Source organism: Syzygium oleosum, unplaced genomic scaffold (genome assembly GCF_021117445.2).
Source record: "Syzygium oleosum isolate NSW1041296 unplaced genomic scaffold, Sole_v2.1 Sole_v2.01, whole genome shotgun sequence".
In the NCBI taxonomy this organism is placed as follows: Eukaryota; Viridiplantae; Streptophyta; class Magnoliopsida; order Myrtales; family Myrtaceae; genus Syzygium; species Syzygium oleosum.
Window position 1 is genome coordinate 19844007 of NW_026607485.1, and position 23633 is coordinate 19867639.

The following is a 23633-nucleotide window of genomic DNA, read 5'->3' on the forward strand; positions in this document are numbered from 1 at the left end:
CCCTATGAACGGTAATAGGAACAACACCTTGAAGGAACGCCTAGGGACTAAAACCCTATGAACGTCGAAGATTCCGCCTAAGGGCTAAAACCCTATGAACGGCAATAGGAACAACAGCTTGAAGGAACGCCTAGGGGCTAAAACCCTATGAACGTTGAAGATTTAGCTTTGGGACTAAAACCCTGTGAACAGCTAAGATCCCGCCTAGGGGCTAAAACCCTATGAACGGTAATAGGAACAACACCTTGAAGGAGCGCCTAGGGACTAAAACCCTATAAACGTCTAAGATTCTGTTTAGGGACTAAAACCCTATGAACAGCTATGATCCCGCCTATGGACTAAAACCCTATGAACGGCAATAGGAACAACACCTTGAAGGAGCGCCTAGGGACTAAAACCCTATGAACGTCTAAGATTCTGTTTAGGGACTAAAACCCTATGAACAGCTATGATCCCGCCTAGGGACTAAAACCCTATGAACGGCAATAGGAACAACACCTTGAAGGAACGCCTAGGGACTAAAACCCTATGAACGTCGAAGATTCCGCCTATGGGCTAAAATCCTATGAACGTCGAAGATTTAGCTTTGGGACTAAAACCCTAAAAGTACACCTAGGGACTAAAACCCTATGAACGGCAAATTGCACTCAAGATTTTGAAATACCTAATGTTTTTCACTCAAGATTGTAATGTGCCTAAGGTTTTCACTTAGGACTTTATGTTGTAAAAAACATGGATTAAGGATAGACCTGTGAACCTTTTGAAATCAGGGTTTCGAAAAAGACACGGAACCTTTTGAAATCGGGGTTTAAGGAAAGACCCGGAACCTTTTGAAATCGAGATTTTAGGAAAGACCCGGAGCCTTTTGAAATCGGGGTTTAAGGAAGACCCAGAACCTTGTGAAATCAGGGTTTCAGGAAAGACCCAGAACCTTTTGAAGTCGGGGTTTAAGGTAAGACCCGGAACCTTTTGAAATCGGGGTTTCAGGAAAGACCCAGAACCTTTCGAAATCAGGGTTTCAGGAAAAACCCAGAACCTTTTGAAATCGGGGTTTAAGGAAAGACCCGGAACCTTGTGAAATCAGGGTTTTAGGAAAGACCCGGAACCTTTTGAAATCGGGGTTTTAGGAAAGACCCAGAACCTTTGAAATCAGGGTTTGTGGAAAGACCCGGAACCTTTTGAAATCAGGGTTTAAAGAAAGACCCATAACTTTTGAAATCGGGGTTTAAGGAAGACCCAGAACCTTGTGAAATCAGGGTTTAAAGAAAAACCCAGAACTTTTGGAATCAGGGTGTTATGCAATAAATGCATAAACCTTTGCATTGCGTAGTTTAAGGACAAATGCACAAACCTTCAGAAAGCACGGTCCCACGTAGGAAAGACTTCTTATGTAAGAATAGTTTCGGGCTGTTAGAGCTCACCATATCTGTCGAATATTGAGGAAATTCCGAGGAGGCATCTGCACATCTAACAGGATGTGTTATAACAAGTGCTCTGGTAGCGAATGGGTACCAGGCAAGATAACATCACGAGAGGCCATATGAAAATGGTATCATCAATGAGAAAGCATTGATTGCATGAGCAATTCAAGCTAGTTTTGATTGTTTGGAAAATATTTTGCATCATTCAACATAACAAGATTGCCATCAGGCTTGAGAAGTGTCATTAATCATCAAATTCCCTTAGGAGAAAGTCTTTTGTCAAAATGACCTTAACTCATGAAAAGGGCTCATTAAGTATGCCAAACAAGAACTCCTTAATCGGAAAAGGGCTTGTCACATACTCTCAAGAAGGCTGCTTGATCCCTTCCATCAATGTGGGAAATAGTTTGATCACTCAATATACCTCACATGACCGCTGTCGAAGGTTTTGAGAATCATTCGCAATAAGTACACATTGACCAATCTAAGAGGTCTTTCAAAGGACCGTAATGTAGATTTGGTCACGGTTTCAACAATGGATAAGCATTATCGGCTAAGGAATGAAATAATTTTCAATCAGCATCTCCATCAGGTTTACAAGTCAAGAAACCTTAAGATGAGATAAGATAACTTTGCCCCCACTTCTTCAAGCGATAGCTTGTTTGGGAATCCAAATTTCTGCTTAAACCATCCCAATCCGAAGAGACTTTGGAGAAGGTTATAACATTGGTTTGGGTAAAGGCTCAAAAGGCTCAGAAATTTTCAAAAGGATTTAAAAGTTGGTGATCACCATGGCATCATTACCATATCATCCAATCTTTTCGAGGACACTTGCCTTTTGAAATCCAATTTGTCTCGAAAGTCCATTGACTAATCATTTCAATACAAGAGCTTTGCTCTTTTCTCTAATGACTTTTGCATTTGCAATGATTTTCTTTTCATGCATGCATTTTGCTTTTGACACTTTTTCCTCACAAAAGGATTCTTCTCTTGATGCTACTTTTCTCTCTTTTTTTTTTTTAAAAAAAAAATGGGCATTGGCCTTGCTTTTACTAGGCACCACTTGCTTTTTCATGCCCCCTAGTTTTCATTTGACTTTTCATTTTTTTTCTGAGCTTTTAGGACTTTCGAGATGTTTTTCACATTGTCTCACGAGTATCCATTGTCTTGATAAATCACATGCTTTGTCCCGGTATAGGGAGATAATCACCACTTGGGCTTTAGAAATGAATATTCAGGCTCAACTTGGCTAAACAAAGGGTATGAGTGTTTGGGTAGAGAAATGAATGCTCTTCTTCATTTTGGGATGTTTCGAGCTTCCACAAGGATTCACCTGAAGTTACCACAAAAAGATTGATACCAGTGAGAGCAAAGAAATCTTTTTCATCTTTTCACCAAATGATGTTAACCAAAATCTCCAAATTTGCCCCAATTGTGGGGTGGTTCTTGACAGGGGTATTTTGAGAATTCTTCACATTTAAAGGCTCAAATGGGCTTAACTATGATCACCTGTAGTGTATAGGATATAAGAAGGAAATGCCTCTTTTCATTTCGATCTGTATACTATTCGCGAATGAATCTCTCGTCCTTAAACAACACGAGTTTCTCTTTTTCGCTCCTCTCAAAGTGTTTACAGGACGTGTTTGGGAATGGTTTGCCTTTCTTTATCTTAAGTGTTTCTCACTTGGCATAATTAACATCTCCCTTTCATTTTATTGAGATCATCACGGATTAATTAATCTCCACAGGGAATTTTGATTCAAAATGAATGATCCGCCAAGCATCAAGGCGATTTTTGGACAAAGACGATATTCAAAATTTTCGTGAAAAGTTTGCTTTCACAATTCTACTTTTGTGCTCTTTTCTCAAATACATCATAAACTCCCCCATTTTTTCATGAAGAAAATTTTCATTTGAATTTTGGAAGAAGGGTACTTACCTGCGGCATGGCGACTTGGTAACCCTGTAAAGAATTGGAAAGAATGTGTTAGTTAAAGACACTTTAAGGATTAAAAATTTGGGAACGATACAACATTACCCCTCGTTTGCATTTGTCCTTCAGGTCTTTGATGCTTCCTATCAAAGGAAAAGAGAATTATATCAAAAATTGTATTAAAATGGACAATTGGAAACGATACAATTTACCCTTCATTTGAATTCGCCTTCTTGGGTGTTTGACAACTCCCTTCATTTGAATTTGCTTCCATGTATGTTTGGCAACTCCCTTCATCTGCTTTCTTCGCCTTGATTTTTCAGCATTATTTCGATATTTAAGGGCATTGTCCCTTGGATGCTTTGCCCCATCTATTGCATGTTTCCTTGGTAGGAGGTGTCGCCTCCACGGTCAATGTGTGCCTTTGTCTATAAGAGAGGAGACACGTTAGTTCAATCCCAAAATTGAATTGGACTAATTTAGGAACGATACACCCTTTTTGTGTTGAATCGAATGACTCCTCTTTATCATGCATCATGGGTGAGGATTATTGCCCTTTGAGTGACCTGCTCTGTTTATCACCCCCTTCAATGTGTGTTGCCTCATCACATTATTTCACCTGCAAAACGAGAGATGGCACCAGTCATTTCCACTCTCAGTTGAACTAACTTAGGAACGATACAACTCCTTTTATGCCGACGTGGATGGTTACGCCTCATTGTATTTTCTTAGTCGAAAGTTTTGTCGTTGTGGTCCAGCACATTTCTTGATTTTGTGTTGAACCAATAGACTTCATTTCATCATGCTTCCTCGTCGGTGGTTGCTACCCCTCAGGTGATTTGCTCCATTCATCATCTTCTCTTTCCATCATATCCATCATCAAGCCACCTTCCCAACTTTAAGTGACTAAATAGATTGTCACTCAAATGCCGAGAACATTGGAAGAGGTATTCCAACCATTTCCGAATTGATCCCATAAAAACAGACTGAATAACAATGCTTCTCGCCTTGGTCAACTTTCCACTTAATGATGTTAATCGATAGAGACATGGCCTCTAGCAACATTCTCACTACTGGCTCTTGAATTGGTCATACTGAAAACCTTGTGCATTTCTCGAGATAATGACTGACACCCCATGGGATCATGCGTATGAGCAAGCTCCAACCCTTCATTTATTGTTGGAGGTTCTTGAATTGAACTGGTCATTTTTCGCATCGTATGCCTGCCATGGTTTCCCTTTATGTACAAGGTTGATAACTTGAGTCCAACATCGAGGGTCGCAAACAAGGACATATCTCAAAACAGAATGCTCCGACAGATTGCAAGGAGTCGTTTTACAAAAATCAGTTTGCAAGTAATGTTCGCTCTCCTCTATAGTGACCTTGAGAGGAGCATAACAAGTAAACATTAATTGCCTGAATCCAGCGAGCTTTGTGGCTGGAACATACGAATGCTTGAATGCCTTCCCCAAAAAATTAGAAGCCAATAGCCAGGAATTCAAAAGATTGGCTAAACCAATGGCTACAGAAGAAGAAGAAGGTCCCCACGAGACGGTGTGACCACCCGACCTTTTCTCTATACAACTCAATCTCTTGCTTTGCCATTTGGGCGAATCTCTTCCTCGAGGCATTGATTTTGGTGACAATGAAGGAAGACATCGTTCTACTAGGAAGTGAAGCATTTGATTTCTGTCTTCTAAGGGAGTAATTGCCACGACAGTTGGCGATGATTTAATTTCTGTCTTCTAAGGGGATAACCACCAATTTTCGAAATTGTCCATTGTCACCTGTTCGTGAGAAAATGTATGAACAAATCAGTTTTGGAATAAATTGATTTCATTGGAACGATCACAATTTACCATCCTAGAATGCTTCTCTGGCGCTTCCATGAAAATTCAACCCATATGGATAGCTTGCGGTATCTCCACTTGGACCCCAGCAAAAAATTGCTTATGAACTTGAATTTGAGTTGCAAGATTTACAAGAACATTCGATTGGGTTCGCGATCAAAACCCAAAACGCAAAACATGATTCCTACTAAGAATAAAGATGATGACAAAGTATAAGAAACTCTTGCATAGAAGAGTACAATAAACAAATCTCGTCCTAGCTTCTAAGTCCACTTCTTGGCGTGCCCAAGCATGAGAATTTTAAGGAGTGACCATCATGTATAACCTGCAAAAGGAAGACAATGTCAGTATGGGAATGAAAAAATGGATCTCTCATTGAGGCCGTCTCTTATAGTGAAAGCGAGGTAAAAAATACTTTGCCCCCGAATCCCCGTTAACGAGGGTTAAGTGTTTTGCCACCGTTTCACTTGTAAGAGAAAGTATCATTGAGAGATCATTCCATGGTTTATCAATCAAACGCCCATTTGGATTTTGCAAGCCAAAATAGTTCCAATCATTTAAGTTCGAGAAATTCTCCTACAAATTTGTGACTTTAATTTTTAAAATTTCACCTATTAAAATGTGAATCTACTCTTGAAAAAATTTCAATTTTGAAATATTCAAACACCCAATATAATTTCAATTCGACATCTCAAATTGCAACGTTGACTTTGAAAAATTTAGTGACAAAACTTGATCTTAGACCCACAATTGAAAATTCCGACAAGCCAATAGTTTTATGGGGTCAGATGAGAAATATTGGCCTATGTCGCATGTAGGAACTTTCTTATTATGGGTCTAAATCATGTTGGGCATTCAATTGATTTCCATGGATTTTACGAAAACAAAATTTCAATTCAAAGTGAACTAATAATGAGAGAAATCATACTTACAACGGGTGATGATCGTTTTTTTTTTTTTTTTAAAACACAGACACGCATATGCACCTGTGAGGTTCACTAAAAGGTGGGATTCTAAAGGCTTACGGTCCCCATCCCAAATAGATCAAAAGAGTTTTTCCCATTCCGCACTTACGTCGGACAGTCCTCTTTATCACTATTTGAAAATGGGCGGAACCAAAAGGGGATAGCCATGGGTCCTTCCCCGCACGGTTTCCACACTTTTGGCACCTCCTATGGATTTCCTAAGGCGATCGGGGTTTTAGATCGCGGTTTGTGTGTGCAAGGTGTAGTGCTAAAGCAGGTAAAAGCATGCACAACAGTTGATATCAAAACAACACTTCAATTTTCATTCACATATACGTACACCCTTTACACCAACCTGCAAAACAAACATGTCAACAATCAATTCACCCCTTATAACTCCTAACCTACAAAAACATTTAACACAACGTTAGCGGACTTACCTTAGCCTTCACGAAGCGCTGTCACAAGACCACGTTAGTTAACAAACAATCAAGTTATATTAGGCCTAAGTCCTCAAGTCCCCAGCGGAGTCGCCAAGCTGTCGCGACCCTTCCTAAACCGGCCCCGCCGCCTAAGGGGTTAGGCTAATGGATTACTAAGTTAAACCTAGCTCGAGCTCTCCCAAGCTCATACCAATTCGCGACTTAAGTTAAAGTTATTAACATGGAAATCAATTTCACCTAGGAGTCGCCACTAATCAGTTTTTGGTGGGTCGATTAGACACCCAAGCAAAGCAGGGGAGAAATGCTTTACTTCTACGAACCAGAGATTCAATGGGTACGGGGACTTGATTACACTAATTGACCAACTAGTGCCCTTTCGGTACCTAATCTTGCTCAATTCACCACCTAACGTGTTCACACTAACTGGGAGTTTAAAAAATTCATTCCTAACCAAGCTAAGGGAAGCAACAATCACTACATGAACCTAACATGCATAATCAACCACATGCGAGTTTAAATTAAACATGCAATTCAAAGCGTGCGAATCAAGCGAGGAGCAATCAAACATACGCTAATTCCACAAAAAGGGAGAGAAAAGCAATTCTGAAGCCCAATTTCCAATTTTTGGATTTTCGAAATTTTTCTATTTTTTTTTTTTTCGTTTTTTATTTAAATAATAATAATAATTCCCTAAATCGGCCTATGCTCGGTTTACGTGAACATGAAACAACTCAGAAAATGAATATTACGAGAACCGGGCTCAAATCAACCGTTTCAAGATCGAAACTTGGTTTGGGCATTTCGTCGAGCATTTGGTGTGCATTAAAATGCCCCAAATGGCTTCCTCGAGCCATATTCGTGGCCTTCAATCTTACTCCGTGTGTAATATCAAGTGGAACCAAAGTATCAAGGTTATATTATCACATGCAAAGAACAAGATTAGCTAGAAATCACAACCTAAAACGCACGAGAACCAAGTTGGAATCGGCCCCCGATATGTGGGTTCGGGCTGCTTTTGCAAATTTGGGTTTAAACCCAGGTCAAGCAAACCTGTTGCATGCCCAGGTTTAAGCCCCGACACTCATCACGTGCAAGATCTATAGGAAACATCACTTCATCTGAGAGAATATACGTAACATCTACTTTTAAATGAAACAAACATCATGGAGAATGATCAAGCGAACACGTCGAAACAACCCCCCCAAGAAGCATACATGCATGGTTCATAATGACTAGCCATGAATCAATGTGGGTTAGCTTGGCTTCTTACTCAAGTTGCAAGCCATCTCATGGTTCACACGGGGATTCAAAGACCAAACCAAGTGGATCTCAGCATAATTTGTACACCCATATAACATTCATCAGGCTCATGAAGGTAGAAAACGCATGCAAAGAGGAGTAGCAAGTCAAACATATATGGCTCATGAAGGGGTTCCAACACTTAGAAAAATTCCAGCCTCAGAAATCAGTTCTCTGGGCTAGTTTTCTCTTGATTTTTTCATGACTAAAACATGTTCAAAATGGAACAAAAATACATGTAGGATACTCACCTTGCTTCCTAGTTTCTCTTTGAAGTATCCCTTGGCTGAGGGAACCAAAAAATTGTCTTCCAAGGCGCGGAGAAATAGGCTTCTTCAAACTGGAAAATGAGATCTGCAAAGAAAGAACTGACAACGAAGGTTTTTGTTGTTCTCCAAAACCAGAATCAACGACCTCTTCTTCTGACTAATTTGACACCAACCCCAACTAGATGTATTCTAGTTTAATTTCCATGTCAAGGGTATCCTCATATGTTTCTCATGTCTCTCAAAAACTCCCACTTTCCCTCACCAGTAACCGTCTGACTCCAACACTTTGGAAAATTTCTGGGTTTCTCTCTTGACCCGAGAATGGGCTGCTTTTCGAGGGGATTTTGGATGGCTTCCCGACATCCATTTGGGACGTGCGACCTACGGTTGGAAAGATCTTTGAATGTAGTTCCACTATCTAGTTGAAGGTTTTGGCTAATTTTGGCTCGAAGTTCATGAAAATCTCCCTTTTCTCTCCAAAAGCCAATCTGGAACTTTTTTTGGTTGATTTTCCGTTTGAGTTGCGTCCGAGGGTGAGTTTTTGGAACGACCGACCCCCCCCCCCCCCTCCTCTTGTCTCATCCCTTTATTTTTATCCCCCAAAATAACGTGCTTCAGCGATCCTATCCACCGAATCCAACCAGATTTTTAGCCCGTGATTGCCCACTTACCAAGCCTGCAAACTGAGTCTCTTCACCAACTTTCTGACTCCAAAATCATCATAATTTGCAGCTGTTGAGTGAGCAGGTTTGACTGAGATTATCACGTGTCTTCAGCAGCTTATCCATGGCAAATTTTTGTCCATTTGCACTCCTAATGATGGTCTCACACCTCGGCCAGAGTTCACGCTGATCGGCTGGCTGAGTAGGATATGGTGGGGCCACAAATTTGGCTACTCAGCAGCCTCGAATTGAGACCAAATCGTGGACCGGTTTTTGGAAGCTAATTTAAGTGCTTTAATCCATTCATTTGGTCGTAATTTTTGATCAGTTTGAAAGTTGAAGTATATTAGTTTAAGATGATAATCAGAATTTGCAATTTTCCATGCCCAAGTTTGCAGGAAAGTCCCTCAAAATTAGCCACTTTCTTGTCCGAGAATGCCCGATTTAAGCCAATTTAGTCCTTTTGGCTTGATCTGATCAATTTTACCTTGCCCGTTTTCAATTTCAAGCTTGATTAGGGGTAAAAATGATGATTTAAGGGCTTGGGGGCAAATTTAACAAATTTTGCGATTTGGTCCCCCAACTTTTGGAAATTGTATTTTGGCCCCAACTTGCTGGTTCATTTGCAATTTGATCCCTCAGGTCTCGGCTAGCTACACTCGAATCCTTGGCCCTTGCTCTTCCGTTTTTTTTTTTTTTTTTTAGTAGAATAATTCCAAAATATTTTTGTGGAAAAACAAGTTCCAATTTTTCGAAAATGATTTTGGGCAAAAAATTTAGGTGTCAACAAACTTGTTTCAAGTTGAACTTGCTGTCGAAACAGATTCTCAAATTTTTAGAATTTGGAACTTACCCTACATACTCTAAAACCTGGAACTGGACCGAGGTGGAACCTGCCCGTCAGAACAGGTTTCCTAATTTTTGGAACCCGAAACCAGATCGATACTTAGGTTTCCGGGTCTACCTTGGAACCGTGCTCACCCCTATATGAAAGCGATTTTCTTAAAAAAATATTTTTCAAATTATTTATTTTTCTCGAAATAAGTGAAGCATTAAAGTGGAACTTTTTCAATTTCACACGCATCAAATAATATTGCCATATTACATGAGTCCATATTAAGACGTTTTCAAAAAAAAAATCACGAAAACGAGAAAAATAAATACGCTTATCAATCGGATTATTTAGTCAAAGGTTTGACAAAATGTAGAGGACCGCGTGAAGCCTCATTTCCATGGTCCGGTCCGGCTGGATGCTTCCTCCCCCACTGTGTAATTCCACCCCTCAAATTTTCCAATTCAAACCCGAATAATTTTCAAATCGAAAAAAAAAAAAAGAATTCAAGGCTGAAAAAAAATAATTCACCTCTTCCCATTTTGCCCTCCAGCTATAAATATCATAAATATCCCAGCCCCACAGTCCATCATCTCTCTCTCTCCCTCCATTTCCGAGAGAAATCGTTTTCAATTTTCATTCTCCCCTGCGTCTCTCTCTCTCTCTCTTTAGATTGAACGAAAGTCTCCGCGCAATTCGTCTCCGCCGATCCAAACCGCGTTCGTCTTCGAAGGGCCTCCGATCTTCTTCTTCTCCTCCTCCTTCTCCGTCGATCCGATTTTCTCTAGGAAGCCTAATTAAGAAGAATAAAAGATGATTTAAGAAGAACAAAAGGTGATTTACTTAGATGATAATCCTGCTCTATTGTGCATATCCACCTTATTATAAGGATAAGAAGAAGAAGAAGAAGAAGAAGAAGAAGAAGAAGAAGAAGGAAAAGAGATGGTCGACACCCAGAATCAAATATGCACAAAAATGCATTGAAGATCAAACCATCGCATGATCAAATGGCACCGGTCGGACTACACACCAGTTCTCTGGGAAACCAAAGAAGAACAGAATGACCCACTTTAGATCACTCTAGTTCAACGAATATCGAGCTTACCATGTTCCGGCCATCGACCGGGACCGGACGACAGCAGAGATGGCGAAAGAGGGACTTCTTGGTCGAAATACGAGGGATCAGGTTCTCGCAGCCGGGGAGGGGCAAGAAATTGGCCCACTCTCGATCTGAACCCGCGACCGATAACCCCCCGGGCGTTCTCGGCCCTCGGCTTTTGCCAACTCTCTGTTGAGGAGATCGAGGGGAATGGAGTTAAAAGCATGCGATGGAATCAATGTCAAAGTTGTTTGGAAGCGGATTGATTGACCTCTGTTCTTCTTCTCTTTTTCTTGGTCGTGAAGGAGTTCTTATTTATACAATAGGCTGGATTTAGCCAACAGAGCTCCAGACAAGGGCATCCTTACAAAAGCAAAGTCCGAAGGGCCTGGGCCGGGGAAGATAGCCCGTTAGCTAGCTAGGAGACAAATTTTTCCTATGAGCTCGCGTGGCTCGGTCGGCCACAGAATTAGTACTTCTCGGGCAGTAAGCAAGGCCCACGCGAGGTAATCTGGACAACAAGGTGTTGGGGGTGGGGGGTGGGGGGGCGGCCGGGGTGGAACTGTCCAAAAAGTTACGAACTTATTGTGGTTTTGCCGATCGAGTTCTAAACAATTTTGTGTTTCGCCAATTGAGTCCATCCCTTCAGTGTTGACCGGATATCGTTGACGTGGACGCCAACCGTCCTACGGGACACAACCGGCACTAACGTAGATAATTTTTTTTGAATTTTTAATTAATTTTTCTTTTCTTTTCTTTTTCCTTCCTTATTTTTTTTCCAAACCTTGGCCGACGAGGGCATCGCGCCCTCGGTGACCACAAATGCCCTCACCAGTTCATCTATGTGATGACACTTGATTGGAATAGCAAGGATTTCTTGTGTCGTTTGTTCGTCAAACAGATTGTCAAGAAGCTGTTCATTCCAATGTTTGTTTTCAAAATTCATCAACCCCGAGACTGGTTGCGGATCGTTTCTATTCGCTGGTCCCCCGATTAGTCCCCTCTTCAGCCACTTGTCTGTTCTAATGCTGACCTATTCTCCGTTTCCAATAGACCAGATCACTGAGTTTGATATCGCATCTCTTCCCAAAAGAAGACTTTGCCAACTCCATGAAGGTTTGGAACCTTTCTCAGCATGCCAAAAGTCTTACGGTTTTAGAGATTTTGTAATTCATCTCCAGGCTACTCCTTCCCCGGTTAACTGTTTTAGAGTTTTCAAGGGAAGGACTGTACTGGGTAGATGTTTGAAAGTTCAAGGACCAAATTGAAAAACAAAGAAGATTTATGGACCATATTGAACAATGAAAAAGAAGTTTAGGGACTACCCATATCATTATCCCTAGTTTGAAATGACCAATTGTTCGCGAAATCATTCAATCAGTTCAATTTAATTAATGAAGGGAAAAAATTCTTGCAAATTGCAAATAAGTTCAACACCATTTCACCATTAATATTGCTTGCAAACGTACCAACACCAACCTCCATAATTGATAGTTCATGGTATTGTGTAATTTTCCTAACTATTTAATGAAATTATATTTAGAATTCCTAAGTAGGCTGCCTGAAATTAATTAGGTTTTGTTGAGTTAAATGGAGGGTGTATAACATGCAATCACTTAGGCGACTTGATATGTGTTAAAAGAAAGACAAAAACTTGTGCGAAAGTTCGGCAAACTAATTATTTAGGATGACGACCGGAACATGAGACCCACCAACCTCGGAATCACGCATCATTTAAACCTGGGATAAATTATATGACATCAAATAGATTATAATAAAATTTTCTTGGAAGCCTAAGAAGAATAAAATGATTTACTTAGATAATCATGCTCTGTCATGCAAATTCACCGTATAGGAAAAACAATTGTCCCACGAAATTTGATAAAAAGAAAAATTACATATTTTTGGGAAGAATACCACGATATGTGGTGGGAGTATATCCAAACTTTTGGTATGCCAAATTATTCAAAAAATCAAACCATCACATGAATCCTCTCGTTTTTCTTTGTAAGGTTTTCAAGCTTTTTTTAGATGTGGCGCCACATCAACGCTGAAAATCAATTGAAATTGCTACATCAACATTTTATGTTATACAAATTGGATGAAGCTAAAGGCTTGACTTAATTGCATCAATTTGACTAGAAATTGATTGCACTTTTTAAAAGTTTTAAGACTCGATTACAGTTTCGTAACAAACTATAGGACTTTTGGTGCGCTTATCTCATTAATTAATTTGTTCGTGACCAATCTCAAGATTTTATGATGCATCTCAGGGCTATTCCTTCATCAGACACAACTCATCATTTTCACTTGACAGACGAAGTTGTGTCTTGATGCCCAATTTCAAAGAGGTAAGCAAATTTTCTAATATGAAAAAATTAACAAATAGAAGAAATGACTTTTTTAATAGAAAAAGTTTCTTATTAACTCAAAGAAAATTACTAAAAATGGTGGCAAAATACTGATCACCAACTTACGCTTCAAATAAAGAAAATTACTAATCCATGCGAAAAACTTAGTTCCTAAAATACATTTAGACTTACTTTCCTTTAGAAAAAGCTTTAGACCACATTTAAAATTAATAAATTTTCGGATATTACTATATGCATGAAACGACTCTTAAGAAACTTCCAAGCAATTTCTTTAAAGAATAAAGAAATTTTAAAAAAGAAGGCGTACGAATTGCTCTAAATTATGAGATTTCCAACATAACTGAAGGTCATAATATGTCCCATCCCACTAACTGTATGCAACCATGACTCAATGATCTAATAGAGTAAAAGACAAAATTTTTAGCGTAATTATTTAGAATTCTTTACATAGATTAGCTTGGATTCGAGCGCAGGCAGTGTATATCGTCGATACAAGCACACACCTAAATGACTAGAACGAGCAATCACCACATCCACGTGACAAAAAGACGCATGTTCGTCTTGCGATCTATAGCATTTCAGTAGGTCTAAGTTCGATCCCTTCAACAATGAGACCGCTCTTGCATCTGACAGCCTCCCTGAGACTACACACCAGTGTTCCATCATCTCCATTTTTATTGTAGAACTCATCCATCTTGATCTCCATCCATCTATCTGCACGTTCGCGGATCGCACTAGGTTCGCCTTCTTTAGGATCCAGCGTCACGGATTGCCCTTCATCGAGGTCGTCGTTGTCGATACAGACGTGCGACTTTACTGGTCGATCAAATCCGTCCTTGTGGCCTTTGAACTGGAATACGAAATAAGCTGCATAATTTGTTCAGGATGAGAGCATAAAGGTCTTGATTCTTCCAATGATGTAAAACCACCACACATACCGGAGCTGAGCCGCTTCATTAAACCTGCCCAAGAATTTATCATTATGAGTAAGGAAAATGACATAAATAGTCACTAAACTTTCGTCCAATGTGCAATGTGGTCCCTAAACTTCTAATTTACTCAATGTGATCCCTAAAATTTAACCTAATGTGCAACATCGTCCCTGAACTTTTAATTTATCCAATGTGGTCCCTAGATTTTTAGTACATGTTCAGTTTAGTCTCTAGACCATATGAAAATATTCAATATTGTTCCTAAACTTGAAGTAATGGACAATATTGAATATTTTCATATAATTCAAAAGTTTGGGAACCACATTGAATAAATTAAAAATTCAGGGACCACATTATATCCTGAGATAAAGTTCATGGATCATATTGAACAAATTAAAAATTTAGAAACCACATTATACATTGAGCAAAAATTCAGGGATCATTTGTGTCATTATCCCTTAGAAGTATAATGAAGAGTGTCCCGAAACATCTTTCGAAGTAAATTATAAGTATCTTGGAAAGTGCATTTTTACTAATTTAAGTTAGTCAGTTGACGGAGATAAGAAGAGAAAGCATACAAGACTTGGATTCCGACATCGCTATCCATTTCCAATAATTCCGGTCATCTCCCCATGCGATTGTTAGGTCTCTTGCTCGGGAAAATTACCAAAAAAGTCCTAAACCTTTTGCAATTGTGCCAATTCAGTCCTAAACCTTTTTTTTTTTTGGCCAATTCAGTCCTAAACCTTTTGCAATTGTGTCAGTTCAGTCCATCCGGCCACTTTTGGCCGGCCGGCGCTGATGTGGACGTGGCGCCGGCCGGCGTCCACGTGGCAATATTTTAATATTTTTTTATTATTTTCGAATTTTTTTTCCTTTTTTCTTTTTTTTTTCTTTTCCTTCTCCCCCCTGGCCTGTCCGGCCAGGGGGGAGGCTCGCCGGCAAGGGCCCAGCTCCGGCGAGGCGAGCTGGGCCCTCGCCGCCGTTGGGCGAGCTCCGCCTCACCGGAGCCGGGCGAGGCTCGCCCGCGGCGGCGAGGCCCGGCTCGCCATGGCCGGGCGAGCTCCGCCCTCACCGCCGCTAGGCGAGCCTCGCCCGGCTCCGGCGAGGCGGAGCTCGCCTAGCCATGGAGAGCTCGCCCGGCTCCCGGCGAGGGCGGAGCTCGCCCGGCCAAGGCGAGCCGGGCCTTCGCCCGCCCATGGCAAGCTCGCCCGGCTCCGGCGATGCGGAGCTCGCCTTGGCGGGCGAGGCGGAGCTCGCCCGCCAAGTCGAGCTCACCCGGCTCCACGAGGCGGAGCTCACCCGGCGGTGGCGAGGGCCCGGCTCGCCTCGCCGGAGCCTGGCCCTCGCCGGGGAGCCTCCCCCTTGGCCGGACAGGCCAGGGGGAAAAGGAAAAGAAAAAAAAAGAAAAAAGGAAAAAAATTCGAAAATAATTAAAAAAAAATATTAAAATATTGCCACGAGGACTCCGGCCGGCGGCCACGTCAGCGCCGGCCGGCCAAAAATGGCCGGATGGACTGAATTTGCATAATTGCAAAAGGTTTAGGACTGAATTGACTAAAAAAAAAGGTTTATGACTGAATTGGCACAATTACAAAAAGTTTAGGACTTTTTTGGTAATTTTCCCCTCTTGCTCCCAACATAAACATTTCTTGCCACTCTTCTTATCCGGTGAAAGACTCTACTTGACAACATTAAAGAATTTTTAGACCAAAAAAAAAACGTAAAAGAATTTACAAATTACTCGCTTGAAAGTTGCAAATAAGTTCAATTTCACCCTTGATCTTACTTTTAAAAACACCAACCAACATCCAATATGAATATACTTCATGGTACTATTTAACTTTTCTATCTATTGAACAAAAATGAGGGTATGTCGACATCGAGATATGCTACATGCAAATCAATTTTACTTTACAATTCCATCAAACAGAAGTTACACAAGATAATTTCGCCAGTGAAATTCAATGACGAAACCCCTTTCTTATATTTTGAGAATATTCTCGTATGAATCCTGGTTCGATCTAGGCCTCATCAACATTCATCAATCAGTCTTCTTCTTAAGCTAGATAAGATTTCTCAAATGTCTGCTAAAATCTATTACATGGTCAATGATGTTTGAAATAATACATAGCTCAATTCATCTGAGATATAACCACTTCATGGCCTTTATTTTGATAGCTGATTAAATCAAATGGCACCGGTCAAACTATACTCCAATTCTCGGGGAAACCAAAGAAGAATAGAATTACCCACTTAGATCATACGTGGTAGAAACTTCTCCAAACTTTTCTATGCGAAATCATTCAAAATCAAACCCACCTCACATGAATATATCCTCTAGTTCAATGACTACAGTAACCAACAATCACACGCTAGGTGCACACGAGCCACCAATTTCTCGAAAACAAGCTTACCACGTTCCGGCCATCGATCGGGACTGGATGATTGCAGAGATGGCGATAGAGAGCCTTTTTCGGTGATATTTGAGGGATCAAGTTCTCGCAGCCAGGAGGCAAGAAATTAGCCCACACTTGATCTGAATCTGCAATCGATCTGAAGTTGGTAGAGACGGACGACATGGTACAAGCATCTTGTGGAGTGGTGAGAGAGATGATTTGAGCGATTACATCTTCAGACAACCTCGAAAACGCCATCTGCTTTTCCTCTTCGTTCTCTCTTTCTTTGCCTTGGCTTTCGCTAACTTTCTTGATGAGATCGAGGGAATAAGTAGAGTATTTAATTTGACTCTATGTCAAGGTCATTGGAAGCGGATTAATGAATCTTTTTTTTTCTTTTCTTGGTCGTGAAGAAATTTTATTTATATCATAGGTTGGACTTAGCCAGCAGAGCCCAAAAGAGGGCCGTCGTTAGAAAGCAAAACCCGGAGACTACGTTTGATAGTCGGGATAGAATTCAGGATATGATATATTTTATCTTATCTTGTGTTTGATGCCTGTCTAAGAAAGGTAAAGACGAATATAGGAGGGATATAATTCGGATAAAATTGACTCTCTTTCCTCTTCGTTCTCTCTTTCTTTGCCTTGGCTTTCGCTAACTTTCTTGATGAGATCGAGGGAATAAGTAGAGTATTTAATTTGACTCTATGTCAAGGTCATTGGAAGCGGATTAATGAATCTTTTTTTTTCTTTTCTTGGTCGTGAAGAAATTTTATTTATATCATAGGTTGGACTTAGCCAGCAGAGCCCAAAAGAGGGCCGTCGTTAGAAAGCAAAACCCGGAGACTACGTTTGATAGTCGGGATAAAATTCAGGATATGATATATTTTATCTTATCTTGTGTTTGATGCATGTCTAAGAAAGGTAAAGACGAATATAGGAGGGATATAATCCGGATAAAATTGACTCTCTTTCCTCTTCGTTCTCTCTTTCTTTGCCTTGGCTTTCGCTAACTTTCTTGATGAGATCGAGGGAATAAGTAGAGTATTTAATTTGACTCTATGTCAAGGTCATTGGAAGCGGATTAATGAATCTTTTTTTTTTCTTTTCTTGGTCGTGAAGAAATTTTATTTATATCATAGGTTGAACTTAGCCAGCAGAGCCCAAAAGAGGGCCGTCGTTAGAAAGCAAAACCCGGAGACTACGTTTGATAGTCGGGATAAAATTCAGGATATGATATATTTTATCTTATCTTGTGTTTGATGCATGTCTAAGAAAGGTAAAGACGAATATAGGAGGGATATAATCCGGATAAAATTATCCCATGGGATGAAAGAGATGATTTGAGCGACTGCATCTCTGGACAACCTTGAAAATGCCATCTGCTTTTCTCTTCGTTTTCTCTTGCTTGCCTTGGCTTTCACTAACTTTCTCGACTAGGTAGAGGGAATAAGTACAGTAGTTGATCAAGTCTATGTAAAAGTCATTGGAAGAATATTATTTAATTTGCCATGCACCAATCTCGAGATTTCATAATACATCTCAAGGCCGCCACACGGCTTTAGAGTTTTTAATGGAAGGAAGGACTGTATTGGGTGGATGTTTGAAAGTTGTTAGGCTAGATTGAAAAAAAGAAGAAGTTTAAGGATTACATTTAATAATGAAAAAGAAGTTTAGGGACTACCCATATCATTATCCCTTGTTTGAAATGATTAGTAGTTTGCGAAATCATTCAATAAGTTCAATTTAATTAATGAAGGGATAAAATGTGAATTACTTTGTTGGAAGTTTGCAAAAAGGTTCAATGCCATTTCACCATTGATATTGCTTGTAAACGTACCAGCACCATCCTCGTCCAAAATTGATAGTCCATGGTATTGTTTAATTTTCCTAACTATTTAATGAAATTACATTTATAATTCCTCATAGGCTGCTTGAAGTTAATTAGGTTTTATTGAGTTAAACGGAGAATGTGTAACATTCAATCAAATAGGCGACTTGATATGTCTTGAAAGAAAGATAAAGACACGGGCGAAAGTTCAGCAAACTAATTATTTGGGACGACAACTAGAGCATGAGACCCATGTACCACGAAATCATGCGTGATTCAAAATCAGGTTAATTAAATGGCATCAAATAGATTATAATATAATTTTCTTGAAAGCCTAAGAAGAATAAAATGATTTACTTAGATAATCCTACTCTATTATGCAAATCCATCGTATCAGCGTCCGGCGGCCGGTGACCGGCGACCGGCGGCGGCGGCCGGCGACCTTAGTGAAGAAGAAGAAGAAGCTCCGGAAAATGATTTCCGCTTTTGAAGAAGCGGAAATCATTTTCCGTAGACTTAGGCTATTTTGTGAGGGGGGAAGGAAAATATTTTCCCACGAAAAACGTTTTTCGCCAAATGAACGGAGCCTAAATTATAACCCAGGTATTCTTGGAATCCCGCTCTATTATGCAGATTCACCTTATAGGGAAAAGAAACGTTGACACCCCAGTCAAATATGCAAAATCACTGGAGATCAAAACCATCACATGAATCCCCTAGTTTGAATCACTATATAACCCCCACAATCACTTGCAAGTTGCAAACAAGTTGCAAAGAAAAACGAGCTTTACCACGTTCCGGCCATCGATCAGGACCGGATGATGGCAGAGATGGCGATGGAGAGCCTTCTTGGGTGATACGTGAGGGATCAAGTCCTCGCAGCCAGGAGGCAAGAAATTAGCCCACGCTAGATCCGAATCTGCAATCGATCTGAAGTTGGTAGAGACGGACGACATGGTACAAGCATCTTGTGGTGTGGTGAAAGAGACGATTTGAGCGACCACATCTCCGGGCAAACTTGGGATTGCCATCTGCCTTTTCCTCTTCGTTCTCTCTTTTTTGCTCGCCTTGGCTTTCCCTAGCTTTCTGGGGACAAGGCGGAGGGAATAATAAGTACACGAGTTTTGGTCAAGTCTATGTCAACGTCAATGGAAAGAGAATGCCGTTTAATTTGCTGTGCACGAATCTCGAATTTTCGTAATACATCTCAAAAAAGGCCACCAGCACACGGTTTTAGACTTTTCAACTGTAGGAAGGCGTTTGAAAGTTGCGGGGAGAATTTTTAGCTACCGCATTAAATATTGAAAAAGAAATTTAAAGATTACCCATATCATTATCCTTAATTTGAAACGACCGGCAGTTCGCGAAATCATTCGATAAGTTCAGTTTAGTTAATGAAGGGATAAGATGTGAATTGCTTTGTTGGAAGTTTGCAAAAAGGTTCAATTCCATTTCACCTTTTATATTGCTTGCAAAACGTACCAACACCATCCTCCAAAATTGATATTCCATGGTATTGTTTAATTTTCGTAACTATCTAATGAAATTACGTTTCCTCAATAGCCTGCGTGAAGTTGATTAGAGTTTTATTAAGTTAAACGGGTGATGTGTAATATTCAATCAAATCGGCGACTTGATATGTCTTAAAAGGAAGATAAAAACACGCGCGAAAGTTCGGCAAACTAATTATTTAGGATGACAACTAGAGCGTGATACCCACGAACCTCGGAATCAAGCGTGATTCAAAACCAGTATAAAAGTAAATGGCATCAGGTAGATTACAATATAATTTCTTGAAAGCATAAGAAGAATAAAATGATTTACTTAGATAATCCTGCTCTGTTATGCAGATCCATCGTATAGGAAAAAAAGTTGTCCCACAGTCAAATATGGAGTTTGATAAAAAGAAAAAAATATATGATTTTGGGAAGAATACCACAATATGTGGTGGGAGTTTCTCCAAACTTTTGGTATGCCGAATTATCCAAAAAAATCAAGCTATCACATGAATCCTCTCGTTTTGACAACTATAATACCATAACGACACGAAAGTTACACAAGCAATTGTTCTATTACACAATCAATTTGTACCATCCCTCATCGAGGTCAATCCGACCTGTAAACACATAGATCATATTCCGTTGATGGCGATGAAATATCCCTTGTATCAACATTATCTGAAATAAATTAATATTTGCATTTATCAATTAATGACGATAAATTGATGGTTTTGTGGTTAGGGAGGTTTTCCCAGAATCTTGTCAGGTTGCGAGAGAGATGATCTGAGAGATTAAAATATCCTAGCAACCTTGCAAGTGCCGTCTTTTTTTGTTCCTCTTTGATTTTCTCTTCCCCGCCTTGGCTTTCTCTAACTTTCTTGAGAAGATCGAGGGAACAAGTCGATTGCTTATGCTTGCTCTCTCTTTGAGATGTAGTTGTTTAATAAGTCTATATGTCTAAGTCGTCACAACAATCAATTAACATATATTTGTGAACCGATCTTGAGAATTTATAATGCATATATATGAGGGTCGTCGTGGCTTCGGGCTACATCAAATATAGCTGAATTCACATCCTTTTCACCTAATTCCAAGCGGAAATTCCCACGCTTAGGTTGGGATTTGGCCTAAGGATCCTAAAATTTTGACTTAAGACCATTCTCTGTGGATTATAATGGGACCAAAATCAACTGATATAAAATTTTAAGCTGCTTCATGAAGGAGTGATTTAATATTCTAATGTTGTAACGCGTAAGAGATGAGCCCTTCTTGGTTTTGGTAGAAAGAAGCAAGTCTTGAGTTATCCTTCTGATACTTTGCAATGAAAAAACAAAACCCTGATTAAAAATCAAACGAAGAAAGAAACTCAGGACTTGACGTAATCAAAGCTCGGGTGTAGAGTTTCGAGCATCTAGTATGTGAGTCGAGCTCCGGTTTGACACTATATTGGCTCGACTCCTCAATCGTATCTCTACCGCTCATGCAAGATTCAGTAGGTTACGTGGGAGCAGCTCCGTAGCCTATATCGAATTGAAACATGTGTTTTTGTGAAGGAAAATGAGAATGTAACGATAGATTTTCGATAGATATCTAGTCATTACACAATATATATATATGACTTACTTAGAAATGCCACATTTAATTCCATACGTTAGTATGTGTACTAATAATAGGGTATAAGTTGACATATATAGAAGTTCGAGACAAAGTTCGAGAAAACCTTAAAAGTATAAAATTCGGGATAATTACCAAAAAGATTCTTAAAGTTATTCTAAAGGATATCAATTTAGTCACAAACCTTTCAATTTAGCTAGTTTAGTTCTAAACATTTTGACGATTTGCTAATGCAGTCATTCCAACTGATTTTGGCCAAAAATCGCCGACGTGGATGCCGGCCGTCCTACATGGTACGATCGGCGCTGACGTAAACAATTTTTGCAAATTTTTTAATAATTTTTTTCTTTTCTTGGTCAATAATTCTTGCAATCTTTTTCATAATAAAGCCTCCAAGTTGGACACGAATTCGAAAGGCATTGGAGGATGTCGCCTTGACCCTGCACGATGGCCAGGTGAAGCAATGTCTGGCCGTGCCGTGCTCGCATCATTTGAGTCCACGAGCTTCTAAGCTGGGTCGCTTCGCCTCGCTTCAGCACCTCCCTAATCTTGTCCAAACGAGCTGAACCAGATCTGAAAGATCGATCCGTCTCTGGCCGGTGACTGGTGTTCTTCACCTTTGTCTCTTGAACCAGAAGCATTTCGTTTTCCTCCGTTCGATATGGAACGGGAAGGCCAACCGTCTCGAGGGAGCTCGACGCGACCCCACAGAAAGGCTCGGCATAGTTTCGCTCTTTCATCGCTTCGACCGCTCTCGATGGCGATCGAAAATTTCATGCGTTGGCTCAAGATGACTCTGCCGTTAATGTCTGTCGTCCGCCTTGTGTTTTATCTCGTGCCTCCTCCTGTATTTGGCCGACGATTCTTGCTCTGTGGAAACGAAGGCGTTGATCCTGTGCCTTAAAGAACTACGAACAAGTTAAGCTGGAGTTATTGAACAAACAAAACACAGTTAGCAGCAATCTTAAAAACTAGAATGGTGAAGGCAGAAAAGGACCCAACAAAGATATGCACATTATAATATCCAATTTTGGATCCATGGCCTAAGTCCACGGTATTTAATATTGGACTTGAATGGTCAAGTTCTTGAAGACCAATAAATTTCTTCTCCTCTCTCTCTCTCCCCGCCGCTTCATACAATTTCTCCTGTTTGAACATCTTACCTGAGCTTATCAGCTCCAAACGTTTTGGAAACAACATTCTCACAATATGTTAATAAAGGTGTGCCGACTAGTACTTGGTCCGCATATCTGTAGTTACCCCCATTATTGTGCTCGGCCAGCAATGATGACCGGCATGGCGTGGTCAGAAGCTACTGCGATCGTGCGGTGGTCAGAAGTGATGATGATCGGTATTTTGGTGGTGGTCATCGGGCGAGCCGTGCCAACGAAACGATATCCGATGCGTCACTTTATCACTCTCTTAAAATGTAAAATATTAATTTTTTTAGTTATTTTTTAAATTTTATATCCAATCCAAATTTATCCCACCCTTAAGACGGAATTCTTATATGGCATTTTATTCGGATGTATCTGGATTTATCTGGTTCAGAGAATGTCACCAAACACCGAATAGGATAATTTGTTATCCTATCCGGACTTAAATTCTGGCTACCAAACGCAATCTAACTTAATCACGTTACATATAAAAAAAAAAAAAGAGTAAATTTTAATACTACTTTTTAAGCCGGAGACTTTTAATTTGGTGTCACGTCATTTGCAGTTCTCGACAAATCATTTTCAATATCAATTTACGAAAAGGAAAGATCACCTACCGGCACCGTCCCTCTTGAAAACGGGGCTGGGCCTTCTTTGCCTTTATTAAATTGTTTATCCGGTTTCCTTAGTGGAAGGAAAATCTTTCTTATTGAGATTTTCTTTAATCCAACGGTGAGATTCCTTTTATGTGAATATAATTTCAATAGGTTAATATCACGAAAAATCTCAAATTAATATACATATGATAAATTTATTCAAATTAATTTTTTGACCACAAAAAAACTTTAAACCGATACACCTGTAGTAATAATTTTACTCTCCGTTATTTTTCATTAAATTTTAACAGTTAAATTTCTGAGTTAGATGGTACGTGGCAGTTGATGGGTGTATCAATTTGGAATTTACCCTTCGTTTGTTACATATGTACCGGTTTGAAGTTTCTTGTGGTATTAATTCAATTTAACGGAAGGTAAATTTATCACAAATGTACTAGTT

General features: G+C 39.9%; 2 protein-coding genes and 1 pseudogene across 3 annotated transcripts in view; 1 reads left to right on the top strand and 2 right to left on the bottom strand.

The window, feature by feature from the left end:
- LOC115665440 (F-box protein PP2-B11-like) overlaps positions 1-17927 on the bottom strand; it is a 34291-nt gene extending 16364 nt beyond the window's left edge. Inside the window, exons 1-2 of one of the 2 annotated variants that reach the window (XM_056310091.1) lie at positions 17845-17927; positions 16495-16720 (exon numbers count right to left, since the gene is read on the bottom strand). In XM_056310091.1, coding sequence (XP_056166066.1) covers positions 16495-16720; positions 17845-17858 — 240 coding nt within the window. In that variant the 5' untranslated portion in view covers positions 17859-17927. Of the gene's footprint in view, positions 1-16494; positions 16792-17844 lie in introns of those variants that run through there. The other variant, XM_056310088.1, reaches the window with a different exon arrangement.
- LOC130137812 (uncharacterized) overlaps positions 1-23633 on the top strand; it is a 36106-nt gene that overhangs the window by 3572 nt on the left and 8901 nt on the right. The gene's annotated exons all lie outside the window — the stretch shown is intronic.
- Positions 13543-15764, bottom strand: LOC130137814 (F-box protein PP2-B11-like; annotated as a pseudogene).